General features: G+C 40.7%; 2 protein-coding genes across 14 annotated transcripts; one reads left to right on the top strand and one right to left on the bottom strand.

Annotated features, from left to right (window-relative positions):
- Nucleotides 1-1,073: 1,073 nt before the first annotated feature.
- LOC100381446 (Acetamidase/Formamidase family protein) lies at nucleotides 1,074-8,062 on the bottom strand. Of its 8 annotated transcripts, none has more exons than XR_563511.4 (8): nucleotides 7,689-8,062; nucleotides 7,334-7,571; nucleotides 7,053-7,243; nucleotides 6,457-6,692; nucleotides 5,694-5,937; nucleotides 5,190-5,621; nucleotides 2,149-2,256; nucleotides 1,080-1,438 (listed from the first exon to the last, which is right to left on the bottom strand). XR_563511.4 is itself a non-coding variant. In XM_008674836.4 (7 exons), exons 1-7 carry the CDS (start codon nucleotides 7,908-7,910, stop codon nucleotides 1,304-1,306), a joined length of 1,374 nt encoding a protein of 457 aa, XP_008673058.1. In that variant the 5' UTR covers nucleotides 7,911-8,062; the 3' UTR covers nucleotides 1,080-1,303. The 8 variants fall into 8 exon arrangements, 2 of the variants coding, with proteins under 2 accessions (NP_001167756.1, XP_008673058.1); XR_002750242.2 differs by having other exon boundaries at nucleotides 5,190-5,615; XR_004856956.1 differs by having other exon boundaries at nucleotides 2,149-5,621.
- An 8,498-nt stretch (nucleotides 8,063-16,560) lies between these two features.
- Nucleotides 16,561-25,471, top strand: LOC103651171 (nucleic acid binding). Of its 6 annotated transcripts, none has more exons than XM_020550467.3 (9): nucleotides 16,561-16,696; nucleotides 16,813-17,230; nucleotides 18,390-19,111; nucleotides 19,419-20,791; nucleotides 21,597-21,658; nucleotides 21,815-22,412; nucleotides 22,507-22,588; nucleotides 24,524-24,571; nucleotides 25,108-25,471. In XM_020550467.3, exons 2-9 carry the CDS (start codon nucleotides 16,885-16,887, stop codon nucleotides 25,309-25,311), a joined length of 3,435 nt encoding a protein of 1,144 aa, XP_020406056.1. In that variant the 5' UTR covers nucleotides 16,561-16,696; nucleotides 16,813-16,884; the 3' UTR covers nucleotides 25,312-25,471. The 6 variants fall into 6 exon arrangements, with proteins under 6 accessions (XP_020406056.1, XP_035822297.1, XP_035822298.1 ...); XM_035966405.1 differs by lacking the exon at nucleotides 16,561-16,696 and adding an exon at nucleotides 22,679-22,812 and having other exon boundaries at nucleotides 16,714-17,230; nucleotides 25,108-25,464; XM_035966406.1 differs by lacking the exons at nucleotides 16,561-16,696; nucleotides 25,108-25,471 and adding exons at nucleotides 22,679-22,812; nucleotides 24,731-25,024 and having other exon boundaries at nucleotides 16,714-17,230.
- Nucleotides 25,472-27,806: the final 2,335 nt, after the last annotated feature.

Below are 27,806 nucleotides of genomic sequence, written 5' to 3'. Positions count from 1 at the left end.
GCAACCACAAGGGTGTGGCCACAAACCAGCACACACAACCAGTGCACCTACAACATCTAGCAGTGCGCGGTCGTCGAGCGACCAGTGTAAGAGGCAAGCTATAGGCAACACTGTGGTAGCCCTACAGGCTACTGCAACCCGCTAACACGCCAGACGTGTGAGGGCATCGTTGCGGCGCTCTCCCTTGGTCTGCTGTCAGTTGCCCCTAAGGCGGTCGTCAGATGCGCTGGCACCTCCGCCAAACACATCTTATCTTAATAGCCCCTCCTTTAATTACACATCTTATCTTAATAGCCCCTCCTTTAATTCATTCCTTGATCTGCCACTATCTGTGGCATAGATATGACACTGTGTGGCTATGCATATTTACTAGGTTGAGAGGTTTTGTCACAATATCAATTAAAACTTAATGTAAATCCCGATCTAGCTTCTAACTAAATAAATGATGTTGAATTCCAAAAGTAGCTAAGCTTGTTTCTAGCAACGTGGATTTTTCCAATGCTCATAATTCTCTTCCAAAACTCTTAATTAGACATTCCACAAATACATTTTTGTCCAATGAGAATACGCAATGGTGAAGCCTATTTTATGATCTGATAATACTCTCTTTAAACTAGTCTAGCTGGTTTTAGAAAACAAATCAAGCCGTTTCCCAAACTGTAGGGGACGTGCAAATTTTGATCGCAAACACGTCAGGTTCACGTATCGGCTGATTGGTTATCCAGACGAGCGCACCCGGGCTGACCGGAAACAGGTATTTTTTGGATTCGGGCTGACTGGAAACAGGCATTTTTGGCGTACAAGTAGATGCAGCCAAAAGCCCCTAAAATAATTGTTTTGCATCCACTCGTACAACTCATGTTTCAGATATAAAGACAACCAAACAAATACTTAGATAAAATCAATGCACATAGTGATCCAGGACAAGACGATGTGACCAACCAATCAGATATATAACAACAACACAAAAACTATCATGGTCTGCATGCATATACTCCCTCCGTTCTTTTTTCTTTATTACGGTTTAGTTTAAAAATAAACTAGCGGACGATAAATATTTGAGAATTTATGCAGTACCATTTAAAAAGAGCCTGGCTGGTATAAAACCAAAAGGCTCACTCTCATTCACGATGACAACCTGATGAATCGAGGATAATTCTTGATTATTTTTTTCTAAAGAACGGCAAAAGCTTTATCGTAATTTTTATTAGACGAAGAAAATAAAAAAAAAAAGACAAACGCATTCTTGATTATAGCCTTGGCACAGTTGCATGTCGATTGATACTGCATCTGTTTCCATATACTAGGGCGCGCTTGTACCACTTCTGTCTTGGGTGGCAGGAAGGCGTCCATGATTTGAGCAGCTTAGAAGATCTGGAAGTCTTCTCAACTGTGGTCCTCCAAGTGGTCTCCCCTTCACGCGTTTTGGCTTTATATCCTACGTTGGAAATCGAAATGTTATGCATTTTAGTTTTAAAAGGGAACGACGATCAAAATGCCCAAAGGCCCAAAAACAAACTGGTACAGATCAATATATTTTTTTTAGTATCGAAGTAAGCAATTTCAATCTGCCTATAGCCTTGTGCTGAAAATAATAACATGTTTCTTCTCCGCTGACCGCTGGTCATTGTCACTTCTTCATACAAGTTGTTCTTACACTTTGCCTAATAGTAACTGTCAGCGGAAAAGTATATTCTATAATATTTGGGTCGCTTTTATATTGACCGGATCACATTATCACAAGAAACAGTTAGGTGATGCATGCCGCTGATCAAATGAACCAGGCTTACTCACATAAGATACTTTCAATAAAATGGAGAGGGTGATATAAATCTAGTCTTGGTGAACCCTGAACCTTGCCCAGCTCACGTTAATCAGCATCAAAATTGTGTGGTTTGTTTGTACGGCCTGCTCATGAGTTCACGATATGCAGGCAGTAACTTTTGTTTCTTCAGACATAACACATGAAGTACCAGCAGCATATATCAGACACTTGGATCAAACATCAGAGTATCAGACTAAAGGAAAACTGTTTAACTAATCTGTTGATGAACACTTTACACTTAAAAGGAGCAGCAACGATACAGTGCATATGACAGTAAAAAAGACCAAAGAAAATTGCGATGGGCTGGACTCTTGGCAGCATACCTGATCAAATATCGCTGTAGGGATGGCAAGAGTTGTTACAGCATTAGGAGAGTCCACTATTCCAGATATCCTACCCTCGCATGGGCAGCATGATAGTAAAAGATACACCTGTATAAAATCCCCAACCCCCGAGGTTAAGATACCACTCAGGGCTTGTTCGGTTCACAGGGATTCATTCCAGAGAGGGATACGTTCCAGGGAGGGATTAAGTTAATCCCCTCCTATCACTTGAACCCCTTGGGGGTATAATCCCCTTCAAGGCTGTAATCCCTAACTCCAAAATATTGTTCGGTTAATCCAGGGAGACATGCACTTTGTGTTCTGAATGGCCACGTAACCAAAAGGCGTCCAGAACTGATAACGGCTGCGCTGTGGGATAATCTAAAAGCTCAACCCAGTCTAAATTTTTGTTACGGCGAAGGCAACCTTATTACAACGTCTTTTCAAACAACAAACACAACAATCTCATGGTTTGTTAAAACTGATAAGTTGCTAAACACTACATCTCCTGTAAACTAAACATGACGAGATCATGGATCCAGATAATGATGCATCTATCTTTTTGATAGAACAAGCACGTAACAACCAGTGAGAAAAGGTCTTCAATACACTAATTAGAATGACACTTAGACAATATAAATAGAGAAGACATTCCTCCTCTGAAGACTACAACTACTTCATGCATGCACTTGACCCCTTTACTTCAAAGATATAAAGCTATTTAAGCGAGGTGAATATTCAGTGTTTTGCTTTAAAAATAATCAACATACTGACTAAAACAAGTATCTCATGGTAGAACCAAATCTACAATTTAGTATATGCCACCTGACTGAATCAAGAGTAAAAAAACAAACTAAGCTTCCTCTTTTCTGGGGTTTAGAGCTACTGGTCTCTGTTAGGGAAACCAATGATACCTTGATCCTAAATTACCGTGTGCCTTTACATATGAGTAATTGAGAATATTAAATCATGTCTCGTTTCTATATATCCACATATTCTGATTCTATTTCAAGTCTAGGCTCTTTTAAATTTGATCCCAATTATAAAAACATTTTTAGTTCTGACTTTTTTCAAATCCAATCACATTTCTAAAAAAAAATATAGAAACAAGAACGAAAGACTGATTTTCCCTGAAGATGGGATGGGTTACAGACTTACAGCTAAATCTGCCGCAAATACAAATGTCCCTTTCTCTTAGTTATATATAAATTGTTTGTTAAAACACTAAACAATTTTATTGTTGTCGATATCACAGCTCCAGTTTTAGTTTATTCCTTATTCTCATAGCAGATCTGCGTTTGCTGTCATTTGATTCAGAATAGCTTAAATTTGTAATCAGAAGGATTCTAAATATGCTTGTTGCCTTAACATTTTGCAGAATAGCTTAAATTTGAAATCAGAAGGATTCTAAATATGCTTGTTGCTTTAACATTTTGCAAAATAGCTTAAATTTGTAATCAGAAGGATTCTTAACATGCTTGTTTCCTTAACATTTTGCAGACAAAGTAAAGGGTTTGCAAACCTCACGTCAAAGCTCAGACAGCCGACAAAAATCCAAAGAACAAAACTACTACCGAAGAACAAGAAAACAAATGAAGGTGTCTGCTTTTGGCACCGAGCTTCTGAACTTAAAAAATCAGATGTCCCTCCATTATCACATAGTGCATTAGAACAACATTGACAAAAGTGCCAGAACTAAAAGACATGTAGATAAACTGTGACAATTTCAACTATAGTTGGAACTAAATAAAAAAATTTGATCGGTTCTTTACCGGTGCTAATTCAGGTCCATCGGATTGTGTCCTCCTACAAGTACAACCTCTATGTATTAATTCACTACACATACTAAATTACGATATGAGCTAAATTTGAGTGACAAGCCATATCAGCATGCTGGTATATACACACTCGACTTCAAGTCAAGGACTTGAACCTCAGTGGTTGGGTGCATATTTTCAAAAGGCTTGGAAATCCCAGCCATCTTTGAAAACATATTTTCAGAGGCAATTATGTTAGTGGGTCCCGATAGAGAACATGATAGAGATGGTTGTGAATTATGTCACTTTTGTAAAAAAAGAGGCATCTCTATTATCGTTTCTTGAATGATATATGTTGGATATTTTGCCACACTAATTTTGTAAGGCTCTATTTGGGACTGCTCTCCTGTATTTTTTCAGTTTCGTTTTATGTGTTTTAGTCAAACAGATGCTCCAGAAAACAAGTGAAGTTGTGAGGGCATGTGGTTCTTAAACAATTGATTTTTGTGAGCTACCTTACAATAACATGGGAGTAGATTCCAAATATGCCTAAGAAACAAGTTTACGTGGACCGATGAGGCAATTGCCTAAGGCTAGTCAAAAGCTTGATATATAAACTGAAAAAAAAATCAGACACTTTAATTTGTCAGCTTTGTTCAAAACAAGGTACCTAATGATCCAATTTCTCTTTAATCATGCAAGGCGATGGCCACCAATGAGTACAAGAAGAGGTGAGACCAATTAGTATACTAGTATATTCGCGGTCAGGCTGACTCGATCACAACAAATTGCACATTGGGTTCTTGTTCTTGAAGCTAGAAACCTAGAACTAGCCAGTGGTATGCTTAAACCTGGACGGGTATGGTGAATTAAGCGTTCTCTGATAGTTGTTTCATACTATAAATAACAATGCTTATTTGTTAATTGAGTTTGGGGTCTCTGCTATCCTATGACATCTATGCAACAATGAAACTATCAGATTACTCTTAGCAAACCTATGCGATATCCAGAAAATCACTTTTTGCACCAAGCAACTTCACATATTGGGTCTATGCACGAACATCCAAGCTGCTTGCTATTCCAAAGACTGCAACTCTATGTCTCAAGAAAACTACAGACAAAGGAACTTTCTCATTGTCTAGCCAGTATGGTACACACCAATATAACTCAACTTAGGCCACAACATATGAACTCATGAGCAATCCACATGGACCCAAGAACCCTAGCACCAAGATCTCTAGTTCACGGTCAGTAGATGGAAAGGAGTTAGAGGAGGAGGAGAACCTGAGTATGGATGAGAAGCAAACACCATAGGGATAGCGTCGGTCAGTCAATTGCCATTCCCCTCGTGGACGCTGGCCAGCCGGTGTCAATGCCACCGCTGGATCTCGTGTAGCCGAATCTCCTAGATGATGTACACGACGAATTGTCGGATGATGTACGCGACGAATCGTTGGCGCCACAACAACGCCACAGTGCCTCCATGCCGTCACCGCCGCCGCCTCGCGCGCCGCGAGCGCTCTTCTCACAGGTCGCGTGGTTTCTTTCCACGCCGGAGGGAGGAGGATTGTATCCCGGCTAGGCTGAGGTGGGAACGGCCGGGGTGGGCCGGGGTCGAGGCCCGAGCGGGATTAAACGAACGCTGCTATCGTGTGGGCCGGGATTTCATCCAAGCGGATTTGGTCCACGGGGTTTTTACCCCAATCCAGACTGTTCCTGAACCAAACGAACAAGGCCTCAGCATGCATGATATACTTGAAGATAATAGTCGGTTACCCTGCTTTCTACCTGCTCCTTAGAGTACCCGAACTTGGAAAGGTACTCAATGGCGTTCAGAACTGCACGCTTGTAGGCCACAGATGCGTCAAGAAAATGTTGCTTCCCAGACTCATCTACGCTGATGCCCTCAAACACTAACCACTCCGAGAAACGTGGCTCCACAGGACCTATCTCAAAGATGGGGCTCACATGGAGTGGTGTTGGACCAACTGGAGTCAAGTATTCCTTCATCCCACCTCTTATGATCTCACACCTGTACAGGGTGCAAGGGATTTTTAGAAGCAGGCAACGAAAGTTGTGTTTTACATAGGCAGATTTTATTTTTCCAATTACACTTTTTTTTAGGAAATATCTAATTACACATTCATAACTCATAAGAACCAGCATAGTGATACGTGTTGGGTGTGTGGTTCAGAAATAATTGATTCCAACTACACACAAATGGAGTGAGTCTTTAAGAGCTAGTTTGGTGACAAGGGGGTTTTCTTCCCATGGATTCTCTCCAATTTCCTTGTCACCAAAACAACCTTAAGATACAAGGAACCAACCCCTGCAAGAAGCACTGAAGATGGCTAGTGCCAGTATTACTGAACTAGTATCTTTATAAAATATAACGGAATCTTAATATTAGGTTTTCTAACCCTGGTGAATCCAATTTTTCGATGCAATTGGTTGTTAAAGGTCTGCTCGACGAATGCGAGATGTCAGACACATCCATAAAACATTGTATATCATGTAGTGCTGAAGTGTATATAAGAACAGAATTCATTACTTGAGCTCAAGGAACCCGCTCATTTCAATTGCTCCACACAGCGAAATCTCGCCGTCCCCCTGGGAGAAGTGCATGTCACCAGTGCTGAGGTTTGCTCCTTCGACAAACACTGGTAGATAAATTCTGGAGCCTCTGCTTAGGTTCTTTATGTCGCAATTCCCGCCATTTTCCCTTCCAGCAATAGTTCTGGCCGCTTCGTTTGCAATTATGTGCCATTCAGCAGTCCCTTCTTGGACCTGCAACGCATTGTATTCGTTACAAACATGGCACTTCAGCGGAACACTTTAGATCTGCTAGCTTAGTATCTGCACACAAAACCTTTTTACTTGTGCTCTAGGAAATGTAAAGAGATTAATTGTATAGATGTGCTTCTATGTCCTTCCCTAAGCGAAGGGGCATGTTAGGTTATTGGCTAACTGCCATAACTTGCATAAGGTTAGTCGACCAAATTGAAAAATAACCTTATGCAGAAAAAGTTAGACAAACTATGACAATCTAGGCAGCAAACCAAACAAACCCGCAATGCTTAATTTGTAGGTGACACAGACAATCTCCCATATAACCCTGGCGTTATAGTGAAAAACAAATGATCATGCCTTCCCAAGTAAGCAATTTTCAGGGGTCGGTAAATGAGCAAGGGGCCTCTGGTGTAGAACTTCACACAGTTTAATAGTCTCTAGGCTTGTCTCAGACAAACTTTTCTCTCTTTCATTCCATATATTTAGGAGCTCAAGTGACGGTGCAGTTCCCACAACACCAGGATGAGTCAATCCTGGAAAACGAACACCTGGCACATGCCAAAATCGAATTACTGAAGGATCCAAATCAAATCTGGAAAGCTTCATTCACGGCAAAAATGAGAAATAAGAAACCATACCTGGTATCTGCGGGGAGCATGCGTAAATTCCTTCGAAATACCAGATGGCTTTTCTTGCGCTAGGGAAGTGGTCAGTTAAGAATCCACCTCCATTCTCCCTTTCAAGTATTGCGGTGTAACCCCACTCGTCGCCAGGAAGTGGGCCAAGGTTGCAGATTTCTACCGCGAGAAGATCACCTGGTGAAGCTGGAACCCCTTCAGAATCAACTATTCTTAGGGGCCCACTAAGATAATGAGCCTGTGGAATATCTGTAGTCAGTTTGGTTTGGTTCACAACGAGAGCACTGGAACCAAGGGAAAACTAGATGACATCTCCAGCAGCAGAAGAAGAAGAAGAAAAAAAATACATGCTTACAATTGTGAAATCCATGAATTTCAGATCATCTGCAGAGTTATCATCCCTAACCCGCCCTCCACTCCAATCGACCATCTCAACGCGGAACAATTCCCCTTCGGTTACATCAGCAACAGGAGGGATATCCGGGTGCCAGCGGTTGTGGAGAGGGACCTTTTGCTCCCGCGGCAGCTTCTTCACGTCTACGGGCACTACCAGTCTAGGAGACAGAGGAGCCATCATTGCAGTATCTTCTCAAGAGCTTCTTCCCTTCGGAAGCTTTGTGTACCTTTATAGTGGTAGGATAGGCATGTTAATGAATCTGCTAATGGTAAAAACAGGAAGGAGAAAAGGAACACAAGAAAACATTTTTTCAAGCAAATATACACTTGGGAAGCTCACTCGAATCCGAGCAGTTTCACCTTGCCAAGGAAGTGGCACAGTTTTACCTTGCTATAATCATCTTGATATTTGGAGTTTCGCTGCCGGTCATTATAAAAGATTGTAATTTTCTATGAGTTATTTTAAAAATGAGTAGTTACATGTGTTTTTTTAGATAATAGATATAAATCAGGCTTTCACGTATTTTATGGTCCGACCAAAACTTATGGGGTGTTTGAATGTAATAGAGCTAATAATTAGTTGGTTAAAAGTTTGCTAGTAAAATTAGCTAACTAACAAATAGATAGTTATCTTTAACTAATTTACTAAAAATAACTAATAATTGAACTATTAACTAGGATGTTTGGATGTCTCCAATTAATTTTAGCCACTAACTATTAGCTATAGTGCATTCAAACATCTTTTTACGCAACTAGCAATCCAAAAAAGGGACAAACCTCCAAGCCAAAAATACATAAACACACTCAAACGACACACATTCCATACACAATAAAAAAATTCAATACAACACATTCCTAATAAAAAACCTCCAATCATGAGATACAAAAATTTACATGGCCACCGACTTAAGACATCTGCAAGTATTCCTTATTAGCTTTGGCGCATCCTCGCTTCTCCGGGTACGTTCAGAATATGAGCCAGTGATTACCTCTAAACAGAGCCTATAGATAAGTTATCTATAAGGATTTATCAAAAACTAAATCATTTCTATCTAAATAGCCTAGCGCGTTGCTGAGACTAATAATAAGATGCTTAATCCACCCCAACATCTAACATCCATGTGAGTAGTTATAGGTGTTATTGGTACGAACTTTTTTCTACCATGCCACTTTCATCAGATGGCTCGAGCGGTGTCAAATTACGATGAAAAAAGTCCAAAATACCCTCGGATCTGAATATGCCATAATTCTTTTAGACCTAAACGACCTCAAAAACTAGAAAGAATTTTTATAATAAAAGGTATAATCATTTCACTTCTAAAAAATATATGATTCTTCTAAGAGAACATATCTAGTGCACATAGAAGTTTAGTGCACATGATGCACATATTAAATCATCACTATTTATTTTAGATTTAACGTCTCTAGTTGATCATTGCAATTTACAAATAACACCTTCCACCACTACACCCCACCATATAGGAGATGTCCTTAGCAAAATATATCAAACAACTATAGACGTTAGATATAAGATGAGTGATGATGATTTAATATGCGCACCATGTGCACTAAACTTCCATGTACACTAGATATGGTCTCTTCTTCTAAAGCGATAAGCGTTTCTATGACCTGCGCTGCTAAAGTTTTATATTATTTTGTAATGTTCTAACGACTTCAAACAAAAAAAACTCAATATTAGATGTAGATTTCATCAAGGTCTACTTTATATTACTTTTTATCATCTTAATAACCTCAAATAAAAATTTTAAAACTGAGAAATCATAGACTTGGAGATCTACAACTTTCTAGTTTTAAGTTTTTGCAGTTAAGGTTGTTAAAATGCTTAAGAAAAATAATACTATGTCCGTTCTTTTTTATTTTTCATGATTTAGTTTAAAATGAATTAATGGACAATAAATATTTGATAACAGAGGTACTAACATATTAAGACCTAAGATATTTTTTGCAATCTCAGTTTGATATAGTTAGTCAAATCTCACAGAAGTGATATGAAGGATAAAAACGTTCGGAGAATAGTACTCGTAACTAATCAATTTTCTAGTGATTTGCAAAGAATTATATTTTTTAAAATTGGCTAACAGGAAAAAGGACTACTATCTATGCTTGAAGTTGCTTTGAATAATCGAGTCACCGTCGGGGAAGAATTTTTTGTTGGTCGTCTGGCCCATACCTATAGACTATCCAGAGCTAAGACGGTGAGATATTTTCTTGCTGATAGCAGTACCAACCAACTTGCTTGTCTCATTCGTTTGTGTTTTCCACAGGCTGAAAAATGCAACACTATACTGGTGCACAAAATTGTTTTTTTGGCAACGTAACCCAAATGTCACATCCCCGTACTCTAGGGGATGTCACACATACTTGTCTTCCTGCTAAGACAACACCATATATAAGGGACAATTTAGATCGACCTGGCTTCTTTTGAAGAAAATTTGCAACTTGCTAGTATGTAGCTAAATCTGCAACACTATAAAGCATGGTTCGGTTGGATGTGAATTGAAGGAGATATAAGGTGATTAAATATTTTTTAGATAAAGGAAGCTTATATTGAAAATACCAAGTCATTACATCAAGAGGATACAAATCCTTGGTACAGAACTTCCGGTCTCTGCCTAATGCACATAGCCAACTAAAAAAACCAAAAAAGACATTGATCTAATGATAACCGATCCGAAGTCTAGATCGCCACCCGTGCCTCCGGGAGAAAAATGCCATGGCCACCCTCACCAAGGTTCGTGATCCTGTTACAACCATAGGTCGAACCTCCTTCCTCTGTAGAATAGTCCACCGTGAAAGGCATTGTGACGCCGACAAGATAACCTGCAAAGGAGAGCAATAGAGTTTTTTCTCAAACACTAAATCGTTTCTACCGGTCCAAAGAGCCCAGCACAAGACCGCCACTCCAAGTAGAAACACAGATTTCAGTATTTTATTCAGGCCCAAAAGCCATCCCCAAACATATGTTCTACATTATGCGGTGGATTGAAGCCGGTAGCCATTTGTACAATATTCCAAACTGACCGAGCTAAACGGCACTCAAAGAAAAGGTGGTTGATGGTCTCTTCCTTATGACAGAAAACACAAGTTAAACTTCCATGCCAGTTTCGTTTGGCCAGATTATCTTTTGTGAGAATTACTCCCTTTCGTAAATACCATAAAAAAGTTTAGTTTTCAAAGGGGCCTTCATCTTCCACATGTCTCTGTTTACATTAGGGGTAGTACTAAACTTTAAGGCTGTGTAAAACGATTTTACCGAGAACTTCCTATTTGGGGTAAGGTTCCAATAAAATGTATCACGGTCATGGGACAACTCCAAACCCTCTATGCGTGACAACAAGAAAATCCAATCCACCAAGTTGGATCCATAAAGTTGTCGTCGCCAGGAAAAGTTAGGAGGGAAGGAGCTCATAGCTTCCGCTATAGTTATTGATTTGGGTCTTGTAATGTTATACAGGGAGTGATATTGATCTTTCAGCGGGGACCCGTCCACCCAGCTATCCTCCCAGAACCTTACTTGAGATCCGTCATTGACCAGAAAGGTTCCGAAGCGTAGAAAGTCTGGTTTTACCTTCATTAGACAAGACCAAAAGTGGGAGTCACCAATTTTCCATTCCACTTGAGCCAGTGATTTTGAACCTATGTATTTATTACGGAGCAATTGTTGCCACATACCATCAGAGGTAAGCAATTTATACAACCATTTGCTAAGATTTCATAGTGTTCAAATCTAGGATTTCAATTCCTCCCTGGTCTTTTGGTTGGCACAGAATAGACCATTTAGCAAGCCTATATTTTTTTGTTTTCATCCCCCTGCCAAAAGAATCTTGAACGAAAATAATCCAATGTCTTGATAACTCCTTTGGGGATGGAGAAGAAAGACATCATATACATCGGAAGGCTACTAAGAACTGAATTAATCAAAGTCAGACGGCCTCCGATGGAGAGATGTTTCCCTTTCCAGCTACTGAGTCTCTTCTCAAAGCGCTCTCCAACTCTAGCCCAATCCCGATTTCTTAATTTTTTGAAGTGAATTGGGATGCCAAGGTAATTGATTGGAAAGTTGCCAGCTTTGCACCCGAAGAGTTCCGTGTACACCTCTACCTGCTCATGGGCATCCCCAAAACAGAACAACTCACTCTTGTGGAAATTAATCTTAAGACCCGAAGCTAGTTCAAAAGCAAATAGAAGAAGCTTCAAATTACGAGCTTTGTCCAGATCATGATCCATGAAGAGTATAGTGTCATCTGCGTACTGGAGGATCGAAAGCCCACCATCAACTAGATGAGGGATGATTCCCACAACCTGCCCGTCCAATTTTGCCCGACTAATGAAAACTTTCAGCATGTCCACCATAATATTAAATAGGAGGGGAGACAAAGGATCCCCTTGACGGAGTCCCTTTTTTGTTTGAAAGTAGTGTCCGACATCATCATTAACATTTACAGCTACACTGTCGCCCGAAATGAAAGTCTCAATCCAAGAAATCCATTTGGACGAGAAGCCTTTCATCCGGAGTGTTTGTAAAAGGAACGACCATCGTACTTTGTCGTATGCTTTCTCAAAATCTAGTTTTAGGATTACTCCGCTATGTTTTGTTCGATGTAATTCGTGAATTGTTTCATGAAGAATGATCACTCCTTCGAGTATATTTCGATCTTTAATAAAGGTAGTTTGTGATGGGCTAACTACCTTATCTGCTACCACGCTTAGTCTGTTCGTGACTACCTTGGTAAAAATCTTGTACTAGTTAAATTAAATAGAAATAGATTTAATCCTCCACAATCTCCTCCGATCCTGTATAACTGATCAAGGCCTAAAATTTGTAGGCAATACCGCAGTATTGTAAACTTTTCTACTACAAGATAGGATTGCCACTCTTGAGGCAATAATGGAAATGCAAAGTTTTTACTGTATGTAAGAAATGCATTTAAAACAATATTATTAACGCACCGCCCATATATAGTTATCTGAATTGTCATTGTCTCTAAGACCGTGTCCACCAGTTTACCCATGTGGTCACCTAAAACATTGTTTTGTGTTGTAGACTGCACTGTTCACGGAGTGAAGTTTGAATGTGAATATGGGGATGGGTAATCTACTGATAGAGATGACAATGGGTGAATACCCATCGGGTATTACATCCCATACCCGCGATAAAAAATTAACCCTGTCACTGTCAGGTCATCCATTGAAAGCTCAAACAAGCCGAAAGGAGCAAAATGGTGAAGAAGGTAAGTATGCAAGTTTGAATATTCAAATATGTTGCATACACCTTCTACTACGCATATGACACTTTGGTTTTGCTCTCTAACCATGTTTATAAAAAATGTTATTTGGAGCTTTGTTTGAGGTGAAACAGAAAAGATGGGAGAAAATATGAAAAGAGGTAATCGTCTCAGACCTAGTCAACTAAATTATACTCCAAATGTGTTTATCTAAGTCATAAGAAGACCCTCTCAAGAGTTGAAGTCAAGTGGAAAAAGAAAGGAGGAAAAAGCAAGTTCGGGCTGCTATCTGGGCCTCATCGGACAGTCGTCCGAGACGCTGTGAATCATCTAGGCCCCTAAGTGGTGTTTTGATAATTAATGAACAACTGATTGTGGACTAACAATTCTTGGAGTGATAAGAATGCAGGACTGAACCACAGGATACAGTAAAGTCCTTAGAGACTCATAACCATTGAATGTGGATTAAGTGAAGGCAAAGGTAAACACATAGGTTTTTGCTTTTGCCGATCAGCAGGTGTTCAGAGAAGAAACTGATCGGATTAATAGGATAGACAATTGTACTATTAAGAGGGATCAATGAACTTGAATGGTGTAAAACTTAGTGCCTCGTAGAGCATAAACGGTAGCATGTGCATGAGGGCTAACAGAGCTACAGGTTTCAAAATTAGAATTCTTTTGAACTAGCGCAAAATATTTTTTCCTCTGAGGACAGCGGACCGTCCAGGCCAGATGGCTGGACCGTCCGCGACTCTGCCAGAGAGGTCAGCGGGTTGTCTGTCTCTGTCTCCCTTTGGCGAACCGTCCGGGCCAGGAGGCCGGACCGTCCGCATATGATGAATTGTGTTTGGGCAGGGACGGTGTGTTTTTGAGACTTTGTACTACGGATCTTCCGGGTTTTTAGCCGGACGGTAAGTGGTCATTGTGTGGACCGTCCGACCATGAATGGCAAACAGTCTGCTCAAATTACTTTGACTGACCAAGCGCTCTATTATTCCAAGTTGCCAGGCTCCGGACCGTTTGCCCTGGTGGGCGGATCGTCCGGCCTTGACTTTTATGACAGCTCTGGCAGGTTTCAAACGGTCGATATAGCGGTTACTGGTACGACGTACCGTCCAACCATAGGCCGCGGACCGTCCGCGTGTGCGCAAAAGCTGTGCTAGATGCACATAACGGCTATGTATGTGTTGAGGGCTATGAATAGAAGTGGAGCTCGTGTGTGAGGGCTCTCTTGGCCATTCCCAGCACACATTGAACTCATTTGTGATCCTTCCACTCAAACACTCACACTAGTTGATTGAGATCGCATTCTAGTGAGTGATTGAGACGCTCTAGTGCATTTGCATTCGTTGTGATATTTTAAAGCACTAAGTGGTACACCGGGCAAGCGTCATCGACTTGTTTACTCTTGGAGGTTGCCGCCTCCTAGACGGCTTGAGTGTTGTCTCCGTCGAGCTCTCCGTGAAGATTGTGGAGAAGCTGCAAGATTGATTGTGAGGGGTTCGCGGCCACCTCGCCGGAGCGGCAAAGGCGACGCTAGTGAAATCGAGGTATTGAGTGAATTCTAGTCCACTTGGCTCAAAGATCAAGCCGTATCTTGGTAGAGGAGCAAGTGAGAGCTTGGGTTCCACCTCAACGTGGATTAGGGGTGAACGACAAATCACCGATACCACGAGATAAATCTCGGTGTCCCTCTCTCAACCTTTATACATTACTTACAAGTAGTTGGTAACTTGTATATTGTTTATCTTTGTGGCATTAGCTTAAATTGCTCATTACATTTTGTTGTCTCATTAATGCTATTAATTTTTATATCTCTTGTCGATTTGATTAAATTTGTCTAGTGTATTTTATTTTAGTTAGAACCGTCTATTCACCCCCTCTAGCCGGTGTCCTAGATCCTACAGACGCCCTCAAGCGAGACGTGACTGCGTCGGGCGGTTGGCCTCGGGCGAGTCAGGACTACGTCGGGCGGTTGGTCTCGGACGAGTCCGAACCGTGTCTCCCGTCTGAGGTTGGTCTTGAGCGAGTCGAAATTGCGTTTCCCATCCGAGGTTGGTCTCGAGCGAGTCGGAACTGCGTGTCTTGTTCGAGATTGGTCTCAGGCGAGTCAGAACTGCGTCTCCCGCCCGAGGTTGGTCTCGAGCAAACCGTGGGTGTCTCTCGCCCGAGGTTGGTCTGGGGCGAGTTGTAACTGCACGAGGTCTCGGGCGAGCCGTGACTGCGTCTCCCACCCGAGGTTGGTCTCGGGCGAGGCATGACTGGGGGAGGTATTGGGCGAGCCATGACTGCATCTCCCGCTCGGGGTTGGTCTCGTGCGAGTCATGACTTAGGTTCCTTGTGCCTTGTTTGGTGTGTCGGATGGTCGAAGGCTTCAACGTTGGTGCAACCGTTTAAGGAAAACAATCAAAGTCTGCTCATAGTTCGGTGCCCCCGCAGAAGTGGCAGTTTTTCCCAGGTTTGAGATCTTCATCACAATGAAAGGGCAATGGCTAGCAGCTCATTTGGGGCTATAAAATAGACCCCTAGGAGCCCATTTGGTGAATATAAGTGCAACAAACAAGTCCATACATCATTGTGATCAATTCTTTCTCTCCCTCTCTTGTGTATCTCTCAAGTTTGTATAGAGGCACGATTATAAGCCTTTAAAGAGAGGGGAGGTGCTGCTGAGAGCAAGATCTTAAGCGTTGTTACTCTGTCGGAGTGCTGTCAAGAACACTGTAGACAGTCATGGCATCGTTGTAACCATCATCAATATAGTGGAAGGCTCTACCTGTCACATTGACAGATCTGACCATACGGATGAAGGAGTTGAAATAGACTCTAAGCAAGGTGTGGCTAATTCCAACGAGAACTAGACAAGTATTTCTTTTCCATTTTATTTTCTTCATTGGGAGCAGCGTTAGACTGTTCTCTTTCCACTCGTCTCTCCGCTAATCATTCTCCATAGTTGGTGAGGTTAGGAAAGGAAAAGGTAAGCAACCTTACGAGGTTAGGGATCATATTTTTGGTGGTTTATCGGATTTTGGCGGATTTAGAAAGGATTGTTTTAGAAATCTATGAGCGAAAGACTATCGGTGACGGCGTAGGAGCGAGAGCAACCACACAACCGACTAGTGAGAATGAAGCTTGTTGGATGATGCAAGGACTAGAGTGTCGCGAGATTACTTCATGACTTCGATTCACATTTAGCAGAAAATAGCTATAGATCTAGAGGTGTAAAGATGCAAAAAAAATCGACATAGATAAAATCATATGCATGTTGGGTGTGGAGAATTGAGCTAGAATGACATGGAGAACAAAGATTGAAAAAAGCATTAACTAGAGACTGAGGAGACTCTGGCCATTAGGTTTGATTCATGCCATAATAAATTCTAGTGTTTAGTTAGACGAGCATTACATAGTTATTTATTTTCCGCTTTATATCTATCGTGATGTCTAGTTGTCTACATTGAAAGCACCGGTGTTAATTCATTGGTGGATCGATAGCCACCAATCGGTATTATCTAAGTTGTTCGTTTCGAATTAAAGGTATAAAATACCGGAGAAACCAATATAGATTAAAATCAAGCTAATAGTCTAATCGACATTAACCGTCGTTACCTTTTCCGTCACGTTCTATGTGTCTGGAAAACCTCATTTTCATACAGTTGATGTCCACACTAGTACACGGTGCTGAGACTACCGGGAAGTTCCACCAACCAGTCTTGAGGTTGCAGCGGTAAGTTCTATAGTCCTACCCGTCAGCCACAAGAAGTTTGCGTACATTTCATTTTTTATTTTTATTTACACAAGTAAAAATGACTCCATTTTATTTGAGGTTTGTCTCCGTCTCAGGGAAGCACTGTCGAGAGACGCCAATCGGCTGTGGCCGAACCGTCGTCGAATTCTCCCCGTGGCAGCCCGATCATGGCGTCGCCGCCGGCGGATCCGCACCCGAAGAAACGTAGGGTCGCCGACGCCCAGGACCCAAGCTCCTCCTCCAATCCTGCACCCACGCGGCGTCCTTCCCCTGCTCCGCCTCCTCCCGAAACCCTAGGTGCTGTGGCGTCTTCAACCTCCTCCCCACCTCCGACAGAAACCGCATCGCTGCCGCCGGAGGGGGTGAGGCTTCAAAAGCTTCGCAACCAAGAGGAGTTGAGAAATGTCTTCCAGCGCTACAGCCGTATCCGCAAGTACATACAGGAGCATAAAGACGGCGGCCTCACGCCCGAGCTGGAGCAGGACTATCTCTACCTCATCTCCGCCTCCCGAGGTGGCTAAGCTCCCCTTTCTCTCTATAGTGACGTCATACAACAACACTGGCATTACATTCGTTGTTACTTGATGTTGTGATTTGCTATAGCCTGTGTAAGTATGTAGGCTTGAATCAGCTCCACATTCAAAACTACGTTTGTTTGTTGCTGCTGCAATAGTTTATACTGAGGGAGAACGAATACTGGGTTTTAGGAATGTTTAATAGATAGACTAGAGTTCAGATCTAAACAAATGGAATAATGTAATTCTACATAAGAATTACCACTTCACATGGATTTCAAGAAGTAGCTTATTCATTTTCGCTAACTTCCTTTTGTTGATTTGCAACCGACAGTAATTTATTGATCTTCAATTAACTTATCTGGTTATGCATTCCATTTGTTTTGAGTACCTCGTAATGACATTGTATATCAATAATGATAAATTCTGCATGAAATCTCTGTGCTGATAACTACAATTTGGAAGTTGTTTGAAGTACTACCACATCATTGATCGAAATCAAGATGAACTTGTTGAAATTCAGATATGTTGTTTGTTATATATCTTTAAGGTAAGACAGTGTTATTCATGATTAAATTATCCATTATCTATGTAACTATAAAACTTGATCCTAAGAGCTTACTTCACTACAGATGTCCTAATTTTCTCTGTAGCAATTATGCTTCTCCATGTTTTGTGACCAGTTTGTCTAGCAATAGGGAGGACAAAATTTTCTGGGACGGTGAATAAATCCAAGAATTGTACAATCTGAGTTTATCTCCCCATTTATTATTTGTTACAGCTTTTGCTCGAAGGGCAGACCTGGTGCAGTAGTGAGAGCTGTCCCACTAAGTCACCAAGTCATGGGTTCGGAGCAGCCTCTCTGCATTTGTAGAGAGAAGGCTTGCCTCTGTTTACCCCTTCCCTAGACCCCATTTGTGTGGGAGCCTTTGACACTAGGTCTGCCCTTTTTACAACTTTTGCTCATAATGTATCAAATTTAAAGGCGTAACCTTTTCCTTTGGTTTAACTTTATTAACTAGCAGAGCATTATTTGGCTAAAACTTCTGAAGTACATCAGGACTTCATTTTCACAACTTAAGGCTGTTATTTTTGAAAGAATCAGTCTCTTCCATGTTTACAAACCATCCTTATCTTTTCCTTGTTCATCCATACAGGTTGTGAAAGTGTACAGTGTTTTCTATCTTTGCCAATCCCTCGATTTGCCTCACGCTGTCCTACTGCACTCGAGGCGGCGACTAAAGTTACCATCAACATGTACAATTGCAACATGGCCACTGTAAAGAGAGGGGAGGATTTGAAAAGTGTGCCATACAAGACAGCTAAAGCATGTATCATTGGCTTAACTTACATATGCTCTGCAGCATCTTCTGAAGAACTCAAGTCATCTGTTATGAAAGGAATCTGCTCTGTCGTTTATAGAACTGTCCTCTCCTTCTTCATTTCAACCTTGGAGGGGAAGGATATCTATCGTATGGACTATACAAAACGTGCAATGCTTCAGGACCCTGTGACGTTGTTAGACACTTTAAAATTGGAGTTGGACAATGCTAAGCAACCAACAATTGATAATTTGTCTGAGCTGGGAGCTATTTGCTTGCTTTGCACATTCCTTTTGTTCCCAGAGAATATACTAGAAGCCTGTTTTAAGCTGCTTGATTCTGCAGAATGTGATGATGTAAAAGGAGAAGGGTTATACCTTTTAAATCAGCTGACCTGTCATCTGACCTGTAATGCTGCAAATGATGCTATGGGTGATAAGATCGATGAGCAGTGTCCTGTGATGGAAGGAAATTTGTCCGACACCAATAAATTTGTTGATTCAAATCCTGTTGTTTCGGAAAATGCCATGGAGCCAAATGAGTGTTACATCACAATGGTATGGATCATTTTCTATTGATGCTGAAATTTCACCTTTTACCATAGGAATACAATGATGGGTTACCTATGTAACAGCTAAGAACAATCTGTAAATGATTAGGCATCTGTTGTTTATATTCAAGTTATACATCACAAGGTTCTGCTTGCACTTAAAGTAAATATTGACCTAGAAGGTTTGATCTCTAGGAACTTTTTTTGTAATTTCACACTTAACTTTGTCTTAAAAAAACTGCTGTATAACGTCCTCTTCATTTTCCAGCTATTTTGTTTATTTTTCTTACACTCTTACTAAGTTAAATTTGCAGGCCATCTCTAGGCATCCATTTCTGAGACGTTGGATATTATCAAGGTACAAGAAATTATGTGATTCCTGTAAACCTGCCGTGGTTTCTGAGGTGTCATCTTGTTTGAAAGTTTTGGGCTCTTTGTCAGAACCTTCCGATGATAAAAGTCACACGGGCAATGAGTCATCAGTGCTGGAGAAACTTGATAACAATGTCAGAGAAAATATGCGACCAGATGAACTAATTTCTTCATCTGAGCAGGGAGCACTTGCAAAAACTGAGAGTGTCGATAATTATGGAAATAAGTTTTCACAGAATAAGAATGTGGACATGGTTCGTTCTGATAATCAGAAATCTGATGAGCTCACGGACGCAAAATTGGATGACTTCAAAGGAGGAACTGTTGTCTCTGATGCACAGCATCAAGGTTCAAGATCTGATTTGCTTATGCCAAAATCTGTGTATGATTCTGCTGGAGGATCTACATCACTTACTTCTCCAGGACAACATTTTGGAAGGGCAAAGCATTTATTTTCTGAACCATTTGATATTTATGGCACTTATGTTGCGAGGGATGTGATTTCAGTTTCAAAGGAACTTTGGGTTGGTTCACTGGGAAATAGAGCAACTGAGGCACTAGTCAGATCTAAGTTTGAGGAGTTTGGCCCATTAGTAAATTTTTTGTTCTATCCATCCAGAAAATTTTCTTTAGTTGAGTATAGAAACATATTACATGCTGTGCATGCATGTGGATATATGCAGGGTTCATCTATTTGGGGCGGTTTTCTTCAAGTAAAGTATTTAGACAGGCTTATAGGTAGTAAGGGAGTTATTCGTGGTATAGCTATTGGTGAAAGCCGTCATGTTTATGTTGCTAAAGTCAAGAATAAAAAAGACAAAGATGAGGTCTTTGATGATTTAAAGATGGCAGGGCTGAAGTGGCCATCTGGGATTACTGATATTCCTGGAGAAAATGCTTTGCTTCTTGAATTCGAGACGGCAGTTGATGCAGCTACTGCAAAATTCTATATTAGGCACCAAGCTCGTCCAAATGTTTGTTCCAGGGATATGAATCTACCTGGTCATCAACTTTTGGTGCAAAATATAGACCACTCAGTCCCTGACATCGACTTAATCAACGCCTTCTCTCAATTCGGTGAGGTCATCAGGTGGCAAATCAATAGGGCTGATAGTAACTGCTTTATAGTTTATAGATCACAAGATGCTGCTGCCCGTGCGAAATCACACTTGCATGGAGCGCGGTTTGGGTTGAAGTCAATTAGTATTGAATCAAGGACATACAGTGCAGGATCTGTTCATGATAAAACAGTGTCACCTGTTGCTCCGTTGTTAGGCCAGAGTGTTCCTGACAACAGCGTGCGCCATGAGATCAGGTCAGCTTAACCTTTTTCCCCTTAATTCTTTTATTTGGTTACTGTCCTGCCTTGCAATGGGAGCCGAATAACTACCGTGCTATAAAACTAGAACGAAAAAACTTAGTGTTTTGGGCCATAATGTAAGATGTAGAAGCATTAATTTTACATAAGTATCATAGCAAATGACTGTTGAAAACTACACTCCAAAATACACATAAACCTCAAGTTTATATCAAGTATACAATAAATAGTAGAAACTATGTTGTATTTTCCTTAGAAATGTAGCCACGAGCAGTTGACATTTCCTTCATATTTCTCAAACACCACACATAATAAGGCTCGGCTCCTAGCCTCCTATCATATGGTTTTCTAGGTATCTTTTAGTCATATGGTTCGTTAGGCATCTTCAGTCATGTATCACAGACTATTGTAATCTTCCTCTACTTGCTATCATCATTGTCACCTCCCTCTATGTCCTTGTTTTCATCTTTTAGGTAGCATTCACATCCTAAAACACGCTCAGCAAATTCTCATGAAGACAATCTAAACAAAACTAAAATTTCCGTGGAGAGTATTTGATGCCTAAGTTTAACTGACAATTAATTCCATATTGCCATAAAAATTGTAGACTGCATTTCTTGCTTGTTTGAAATAGAAACCATAACGAGGGGTCTTTTTATTTTAGTTGCTTTCTGCAGCAGCAGCTGGTCACCATTATGGTAGCTGTTGACACCACATTATGTAATTTGCTACATCTCTTTTCATGGCACAAGGGTAAACTTTCTTGTTACTTGACATTCATTCCACTTTGGAACACATGCAGGAATCCAATAGTCCCAGGATATCATGCAGGATATGCAGCACCAGGGGATCGACCTATTTATGGTAAGTCTGATATTTGATTTGTGGAACAAGGGTAAACTTTCTTGTACTTGATCAGGGGATCGACCTATTTATGCTACATCTCTTTTCATGGCACAAGGGTAAACTTTCTTGTACTTGATCATTTTCCAATATAACAATGTGTTCCTTAACGTGCAGGTCCGCCACCTCCAAATACAAGCAGAGCTCCACAAGGAAATTTTCCTTGCCCTCCTGTTTCCACACACCATGGTTCTGTGATGCCACCGCCACCTATTCAAACCTCTTTTGTTCGTCCTATGTATCCTGGTCCAGGGAGTCCCTGGGAGAACACTACTCCAAATCCACCGCCCTTCAGCCACGTTTCTCCTCGCATGATGCCTGGAAGTAACTTCCGTGTTAATCCAGCTTCTCTTCCTTTTGTACCCTCTTGTGTTACCCCTGTTTCACAGCTTCCTGGAGGATCAGCACAGCATTCTGAGAAAATGCCACCATCACTACCTCTGCCAACTGTAGCTCCCCCACCATTTACACCTCTAGATATGCCACCAACACACCCTCCGCCACTACCTATTTCCCAGCCACCTTCAGTGCCGCCACCCCCAAATTCTCCTCCTCCGCAACCTTTTGCTGATTCGTCTGACTCACAAAAGCCAAGTTCTCATCCTCAATGGCAGGGTCCTCTTTTAAAAAGTGGCTTGCATTACTGCAGAATCTATGCAAGCAGAATAGAGTTGGATGCCTGCAGATATGAAAATACTGTTTCTGAACCGGCAGAGTAAGAGTTACATAAATTCATGTTCAATACTAATATATTATTTGCAGAATAAATATAGAAGTTCTCTTAAAATCATTTTGCCTGGACATTTCAGATGGCCTTCAGCGCTAGATGTGACAAAGCGCACAGCTTTCCAGCATGTGAAGACAACTTTCAACAATACACCGCCTAATAAGGTAAGGTTCTATAAGGCCATATCACGTTTCAGAAATATTTGCAGCCTTGTATAATTTTGACATTTTTGTTGTCTTGATGAAATGGGAAAGGACTCTGGTGCAGTGGTGAGAGTTGTCTCACTGAGTCACCGGGTCATGGGTTTGAAGCAGTCTCTCCATATTTGCGAGGAAAGACTTGTCTCGGTTTATGCCTTCCTCAGACCACACTTATGTGGGAGCCTCTGGTATTGGGTTTGCCCTTTTTTATGAAATAGGAAAGAGTGTTTTATTCATGAGTACTTAGAGCATCTCCAAGAGCTCCCCAGAAGTCTCACCTAAATCAAGTTTTTTTTGGGAAAAACACAAAAACGTGTCTCCAACAGTTCCCCCAAAAGTTCTCACAACTTTTTCATAGCCTTTAAAACTCCCTCATTTGTAGGTACAAATGTGTTTTTTTTGGGCTCCTCAGAAACAATCTGCTGCTTTAAGGGATCTGTTGGAGAAAGGATTAAAATCTACCCCCACTCATTTTTTAGATGCCCCTTAAAACTGATTTTCAGTAGTCATTTTCTGGGGAGCTCTTGGAGATGCTCTTACAACAACAAAGCCTTTAATCCCTTAATGCACAAATTTCACATTCCATGTAAAGTATACATGAAGAATCAGACCCATGTTGCTTGAACGATATGATTTTGGTGCTCAGATACTCCTACTTAATACTGGTGCTGCGTGTTGGTAAATCTGTTATATTTTTATTTGCATAATGGTAAACCGTTTACTTCCAAATGATGGCACTGAAATCGAACTAGTTAGATCTTTGTTTCTCTAGTCTGAATTGAACACAAATTTTGGAGTACACTATTATGAGATTGCTGATGCAGAACTATATTTGTTTTCATGCTTCATGTCTTGATATGATTATGGACCATTTTGACACCTGTATATTTTAATTTAGCTTTTGTTGGATTTCTTGATGGCTGATTTGGTGAACAAAAGCTCATCACTGAACTTGTTGTCTTATAAACTTTTGGCACCTAATTCAGCTCACTTTTATACAAAAAAGAGAGAGTAGATGGAGCAACAAATGTAAAGAGCCCTGTCTGAGCTTGTTGTTAATACTCAAATAGTGGTATTGAGAGTTGGGGTTGTAATAGTTGAACATGAAGTTTGTAATGAACATTATTCCCTCAATTCTTATGTACTAGTAGCTTTGCGCACTGACAAGGTCTTCAATATCACATTTAATTACTTTTCCTGTATGTAGAGTAAGGTTTTAAACTAGAACAAATTAAAATACTTTTGTTGAAAAATCCAAGAATAACATGTCTTAAGTGTCAAAGTTAAGTGTTTTTGTGTATATTACTATATTAGTGATTAAAGCTTCTAAAGTTTGCGTACATGTATGCTAATATGCTATATTGTTATGTCAACTTTGGTTTGAGAATACTGGGAAATGTTAGGCTATGAGTATACGATGATATCTGCTCCTAATAACTTTGTTATTTTTAAGGCATGGTGCCTATTTTCTGATTTAAGCCAAATTACTTGGTACACACTGTTCAGTCAATGTGCTAGCATAAAGACCAAATTCTGTAGTTAATTATGCCACTAGTTCACCTTTCAAACTTACAGTTTTAGAGTTATTTATCACCTATAATTACCGGGAGGATTTATCTATTGGTTGATTTCTTGGATTAAGCAAGATTTGATTTTCTCCTGGGTTTCATCTTCAATGGAGTACTGTGTTTTACATTAGGGATAAGGAGCCCCGCCCTACTGGTGGCTCATTGGGTCTCAGCTTAAACATACTGTAACTTGGTTCGGAGTAAAAGACATGGTTGTTTTAAACTTTTAATTGGGAATTATTTTAATATATTAAGGGTAGATGTCAAAATTTATAGGAAAATTCAATTGTGCTTTCTGATGTTGGAAAAATGATTTCCCCCCACTTTGCAGAGAGAGGTCTGCCGGCTCGTGCCTTGTTCAAATGGTGATCAGAGAGGGGTATGATCTTATCATAATGACCTTTTCTCTGTTTTATGTATCTATTGCAATGAATGAGTCATCTGATACTTCTAAACTATCTTTACATGTTGTGCATATGTTACTACGTTAATCTTTCACTAGACCTTAAGCAAACACCAACTAAAATCATTATGGCAGGAGCTCGGCTTTTCAATTAAGAGGAAAAGATAGTTTGAATCAACAAAATCTGGGGCAAGAGACCTTTTGTTGTGATTTCTTTAGTAGGGAGAATTGAATGAAGTTGGTATTTGTGGCAAAAAATTCTTTGCTGAAATTGTCAATTGTGACCATGTAATTTGGAGTTTGTAGGTGTTTTGTTTTTGCAAGTTAATAGTTCAGTAAACCACAGTTGTATGGCATTTTATCTCTGCTTGTGTTCCATTACAGAAATGCTGTCATCATTTAATCAAGCCTGGAAACCTGTTTGCCTGATATCATGTGGAAACTAGATTCCAGTGTTATGTTCTTGGTAACTAATGGCCAAGTAGTGAACTGGAGTGTTGTGTATCTTGCAGTTCCGGGATTTCATAAGCTATCTGGTACAGAAAGAATGCGCTGGCGTGATTAGGATTCCTGCTGTGAAGGCGATGTGGACGAGAATACTGTTCATCCTTCCTCCCACATCTGATGCATGTGGCATGGTAGGAATCCCCCCTCTTCCAGCTGACACCATGATTGTTGTAACTTTGCCCAAGGAAACAACAGTCGAAGCATCATAACAATTTTGTGTGCTACATGTATGTATGTTAGCTTTGTCGGTGTAAGCTTTTTGTGGAGCTTTGTGCTCCATAGCAGTCATGTAAAAACTGTGCATAATTGTTGGCTACTATGCGGTGTTAGCATTATTATACAGTAGGTCAGCTCAGTTCTTCTGTCAAACTCTCTATCTGCGGTGGGAGGTCGTGCGCCAGTGACCATGCCCTGCAGTGCAGGCGGTTTTGGGCGTTACTGACTTCGGGGCAGACTGGTTAACATCCTGATATTTGCCGCTGCGCGCGTTCGGGCAGTACTGTCGCCCGTGGGCCCGCTGGGAAGGAAATTGTGTGGGTGCCGGGTCCAAAATTCCATCTTGCTGCACTGGACGTCCTAAAACAGAAACATCGACCCGTCTATATAGATCACAGTTAATCTTTATCTACCACACCATTTTAGCGCATATAAAATGGCGTTTTATTAAAATACAAATAATTTAATTAAGACAATAAAATTACATAATCCACAAGAACAATTAAAAATTATAAAACTCAAACATAAAAATAAAAATATAATTTATAAATAAAATTGTATAACTTAAATGTAAAAATAAATAATTTATAAATGAAATCTAATTTATAGATTATATTCTAGGATTTTTGATTTTCCTTTTTCAAAATTTTTAATTATAAATGGTTGAAAAACAACTAGATAATGTGGTGCATACATGGACAATAAAAAAATACCACATCACTAAGATCGGGTCGTTAATGACAGGTTTGGATCGGCACCCTTCAGTTCGTTCAATGTCGTGGTCGATATCAATCGGTTCGACTTGAACACGGTTGATATTGACTTATTCAGGCAGCCAATACTACTATCGGACAGCCAAACCGACTCGCACCGGAACTACCGTGATCGATAGCGTCCTTGCGTTAGCGGCCTATATTGTTAGCGTTGCACCCAACTTAATGCTAAGCCTAAAAGATGGGGCTCCACACCCTGGAAGGGTGGATTATGGTGAACGTCGACCCATTAGTTTTCATGAAGTGACGAGTGTGGAGGTGGGGAAGGGATGACACAATGGCTGCTTGCAGGCAGAGAACCGATGAGATCATTGGCATTGACCTCTCAAGGTATAGCTTCTATAGGAATATAGTTCTCTTCACCTCAAGGCTCTTATGTAACCACGTGATAATTGCTTTACCCCATAGTAAGGCGTCCAATTTTACCATAATAAAGAATACGAGACAACTAGGTGACCACAAGCACGCGTGACTTTACCCCATGTGCCATGGTAAGACTTCTAGTTTTACCATCACCTGGTGGCTCCTTCCTAAAGGAGTCGCCTCTGGCCGACCTCCATCTTTAGCCTATAAAAGAGGAGGCTGACCCCCGGACATGGGGGGTTTTCCTTTCTCTTAGACAGAGGACACAAGGACGACCTCAGACAAGACGATGCCCAGAAGACCGACGGACAAAAGGAGGATCCGGAGGTCGGAGCCCCGTCGCCAAGCCAAGAATTAGCTAGGTCTCCACCTTGTAACTACCTCCACCACAAATAAGAGACTTGGGAGCGTCTCCTTCCTCTCTCGCCTGCTTGTAACCCCTACTACGAGCTTTGGTCATCAATGGTGTCAGGAACATAAGCCGTCGATGACCGGATGTAGTGACATTCTGCCCGAACCAACGTAAATCTTGCACCCACCGCGCACACCGTCTGTAGCCCGGAACACACATAATAAATTTATTTGTCAGAGCGAGGTTCCGACAACTGCAGTCGACAATTATTGACCTCCTGAATGCAACCCACAAACTACATTGTCTTAGGAGCAGACATGCCATCCACTGCAGCCTGTGACAAGCACACAACATGAAGTTCTGTAGAAACTTCAGATACATTATCATCATCCTAGTCTGACAACTTCAGTATTTGCCACAATTCGTCTACTACATGTAGTTGTACTGTATCATGTATCGACACAACGATGGCCTTTAAAATTGAAAGGTAAATGGCCCTAAACCATTTCTTATATTGTTTTTGGTGCTTGATGACCATCACAACCATTTAGACTAACTAGTTTGCCTAGTATTTGATTCACAGGTTCGTAAGTTCAACAATTTAGTTTCTAAGTCAAAATCAACTCAGATCCAACCAAATAGGAGTAAAACATGGAATAGTTGAACTAGCAATAGTTCTACTCTTTGGATAAGTTCTAAATACCCTAGAAACCTATTCAATACATCTAGAGAGGTTAGAAAGCTCAAAATATCACTATTTTGGAGCTAGTTTGATCAAAAGAAGAAATATGAGTTAGAGAATTTAATTGACCAAGATCCTTGACTCAGATTAGTTGGAAAGCCACTAGATATATGTGTCTAGGTAACATGATCTCTCTCAAGTTTAGCCAAAGCAACTTGAAAAAGATAGTTCAAAGATCAACGATGAAAGCATCTAGGCCCCTAGTTGGTTTTAGTGATTAATGACAACGTAATGTTATATGTGACTAACATGTGTTTT

This window comes from Zea mays, chromosome 3 (assembly GCF_902167145.1).
Source record: "Zea mays cultivar B73 chromosome 3, Zm-B73-REFERENCE-NAM-5.0, whole genome shotgun sequence".
In the NCBI taxonomy this organism is placed as follows: domain Eukaryota; kingdom Viridiplantae; phylum Streptophyta; class Magnoliopsida; order Poales; family Poaceae; genus Zea; species Zea mays.
The sequence above is the reverse complement of the archived record's forward strand: the minus strand, read 5'-3'. Positions and strand labels throughout refer to the sequence as shown.

Excerpts from the sequence above, each read along its gene's own strand:
- LOC100381446 (XM_008674836.4), bottom strand. The coding sequence starts at position 7,910 with ATGATGGCTCCTCTGTCTCCTAGACTGGTAGTGCCCGTAGACGTGAAG. Across the intron at positions 7,572-7,688 it reads AATTCATGGATTTCACAATT|GCTCATTATCTTAGTGGGCC; the intron begins GTAAGCATGTAT and ends GATATTCCACAG. Across the intron at positions 5,938-6,456 it reads AGCGGGTTCCTTGAGCTCAA|GTGTGAGATCATAAGAGGTG; the intron begins GTAATGAATTCT and ends CACCCTGTACAG.
- LOC103651171 (XM_020550467.3), top strand. The coding sequence starts at position 16,885 with ATGGCGTCGCCGCCGGCGGATCCGCACCCGAAGAAACGTAGGGTCGCC. Across the intron at positions 17,231-18,389 it reads CCTCATCTCCGCCTCCCGAG|GTTGTGAAAGTGTACAGTGT; the intron begins GTGGCTAAGCTC and ends TCATCCATACAG. Across the intron at positions 20,792-21,596 it reads AGCGTGCGCCATGAGATCAG|GAATCCAATAGTCCCAGGAT; the intron begins GTCAGCTTAACC and ends GAACACATGCAG.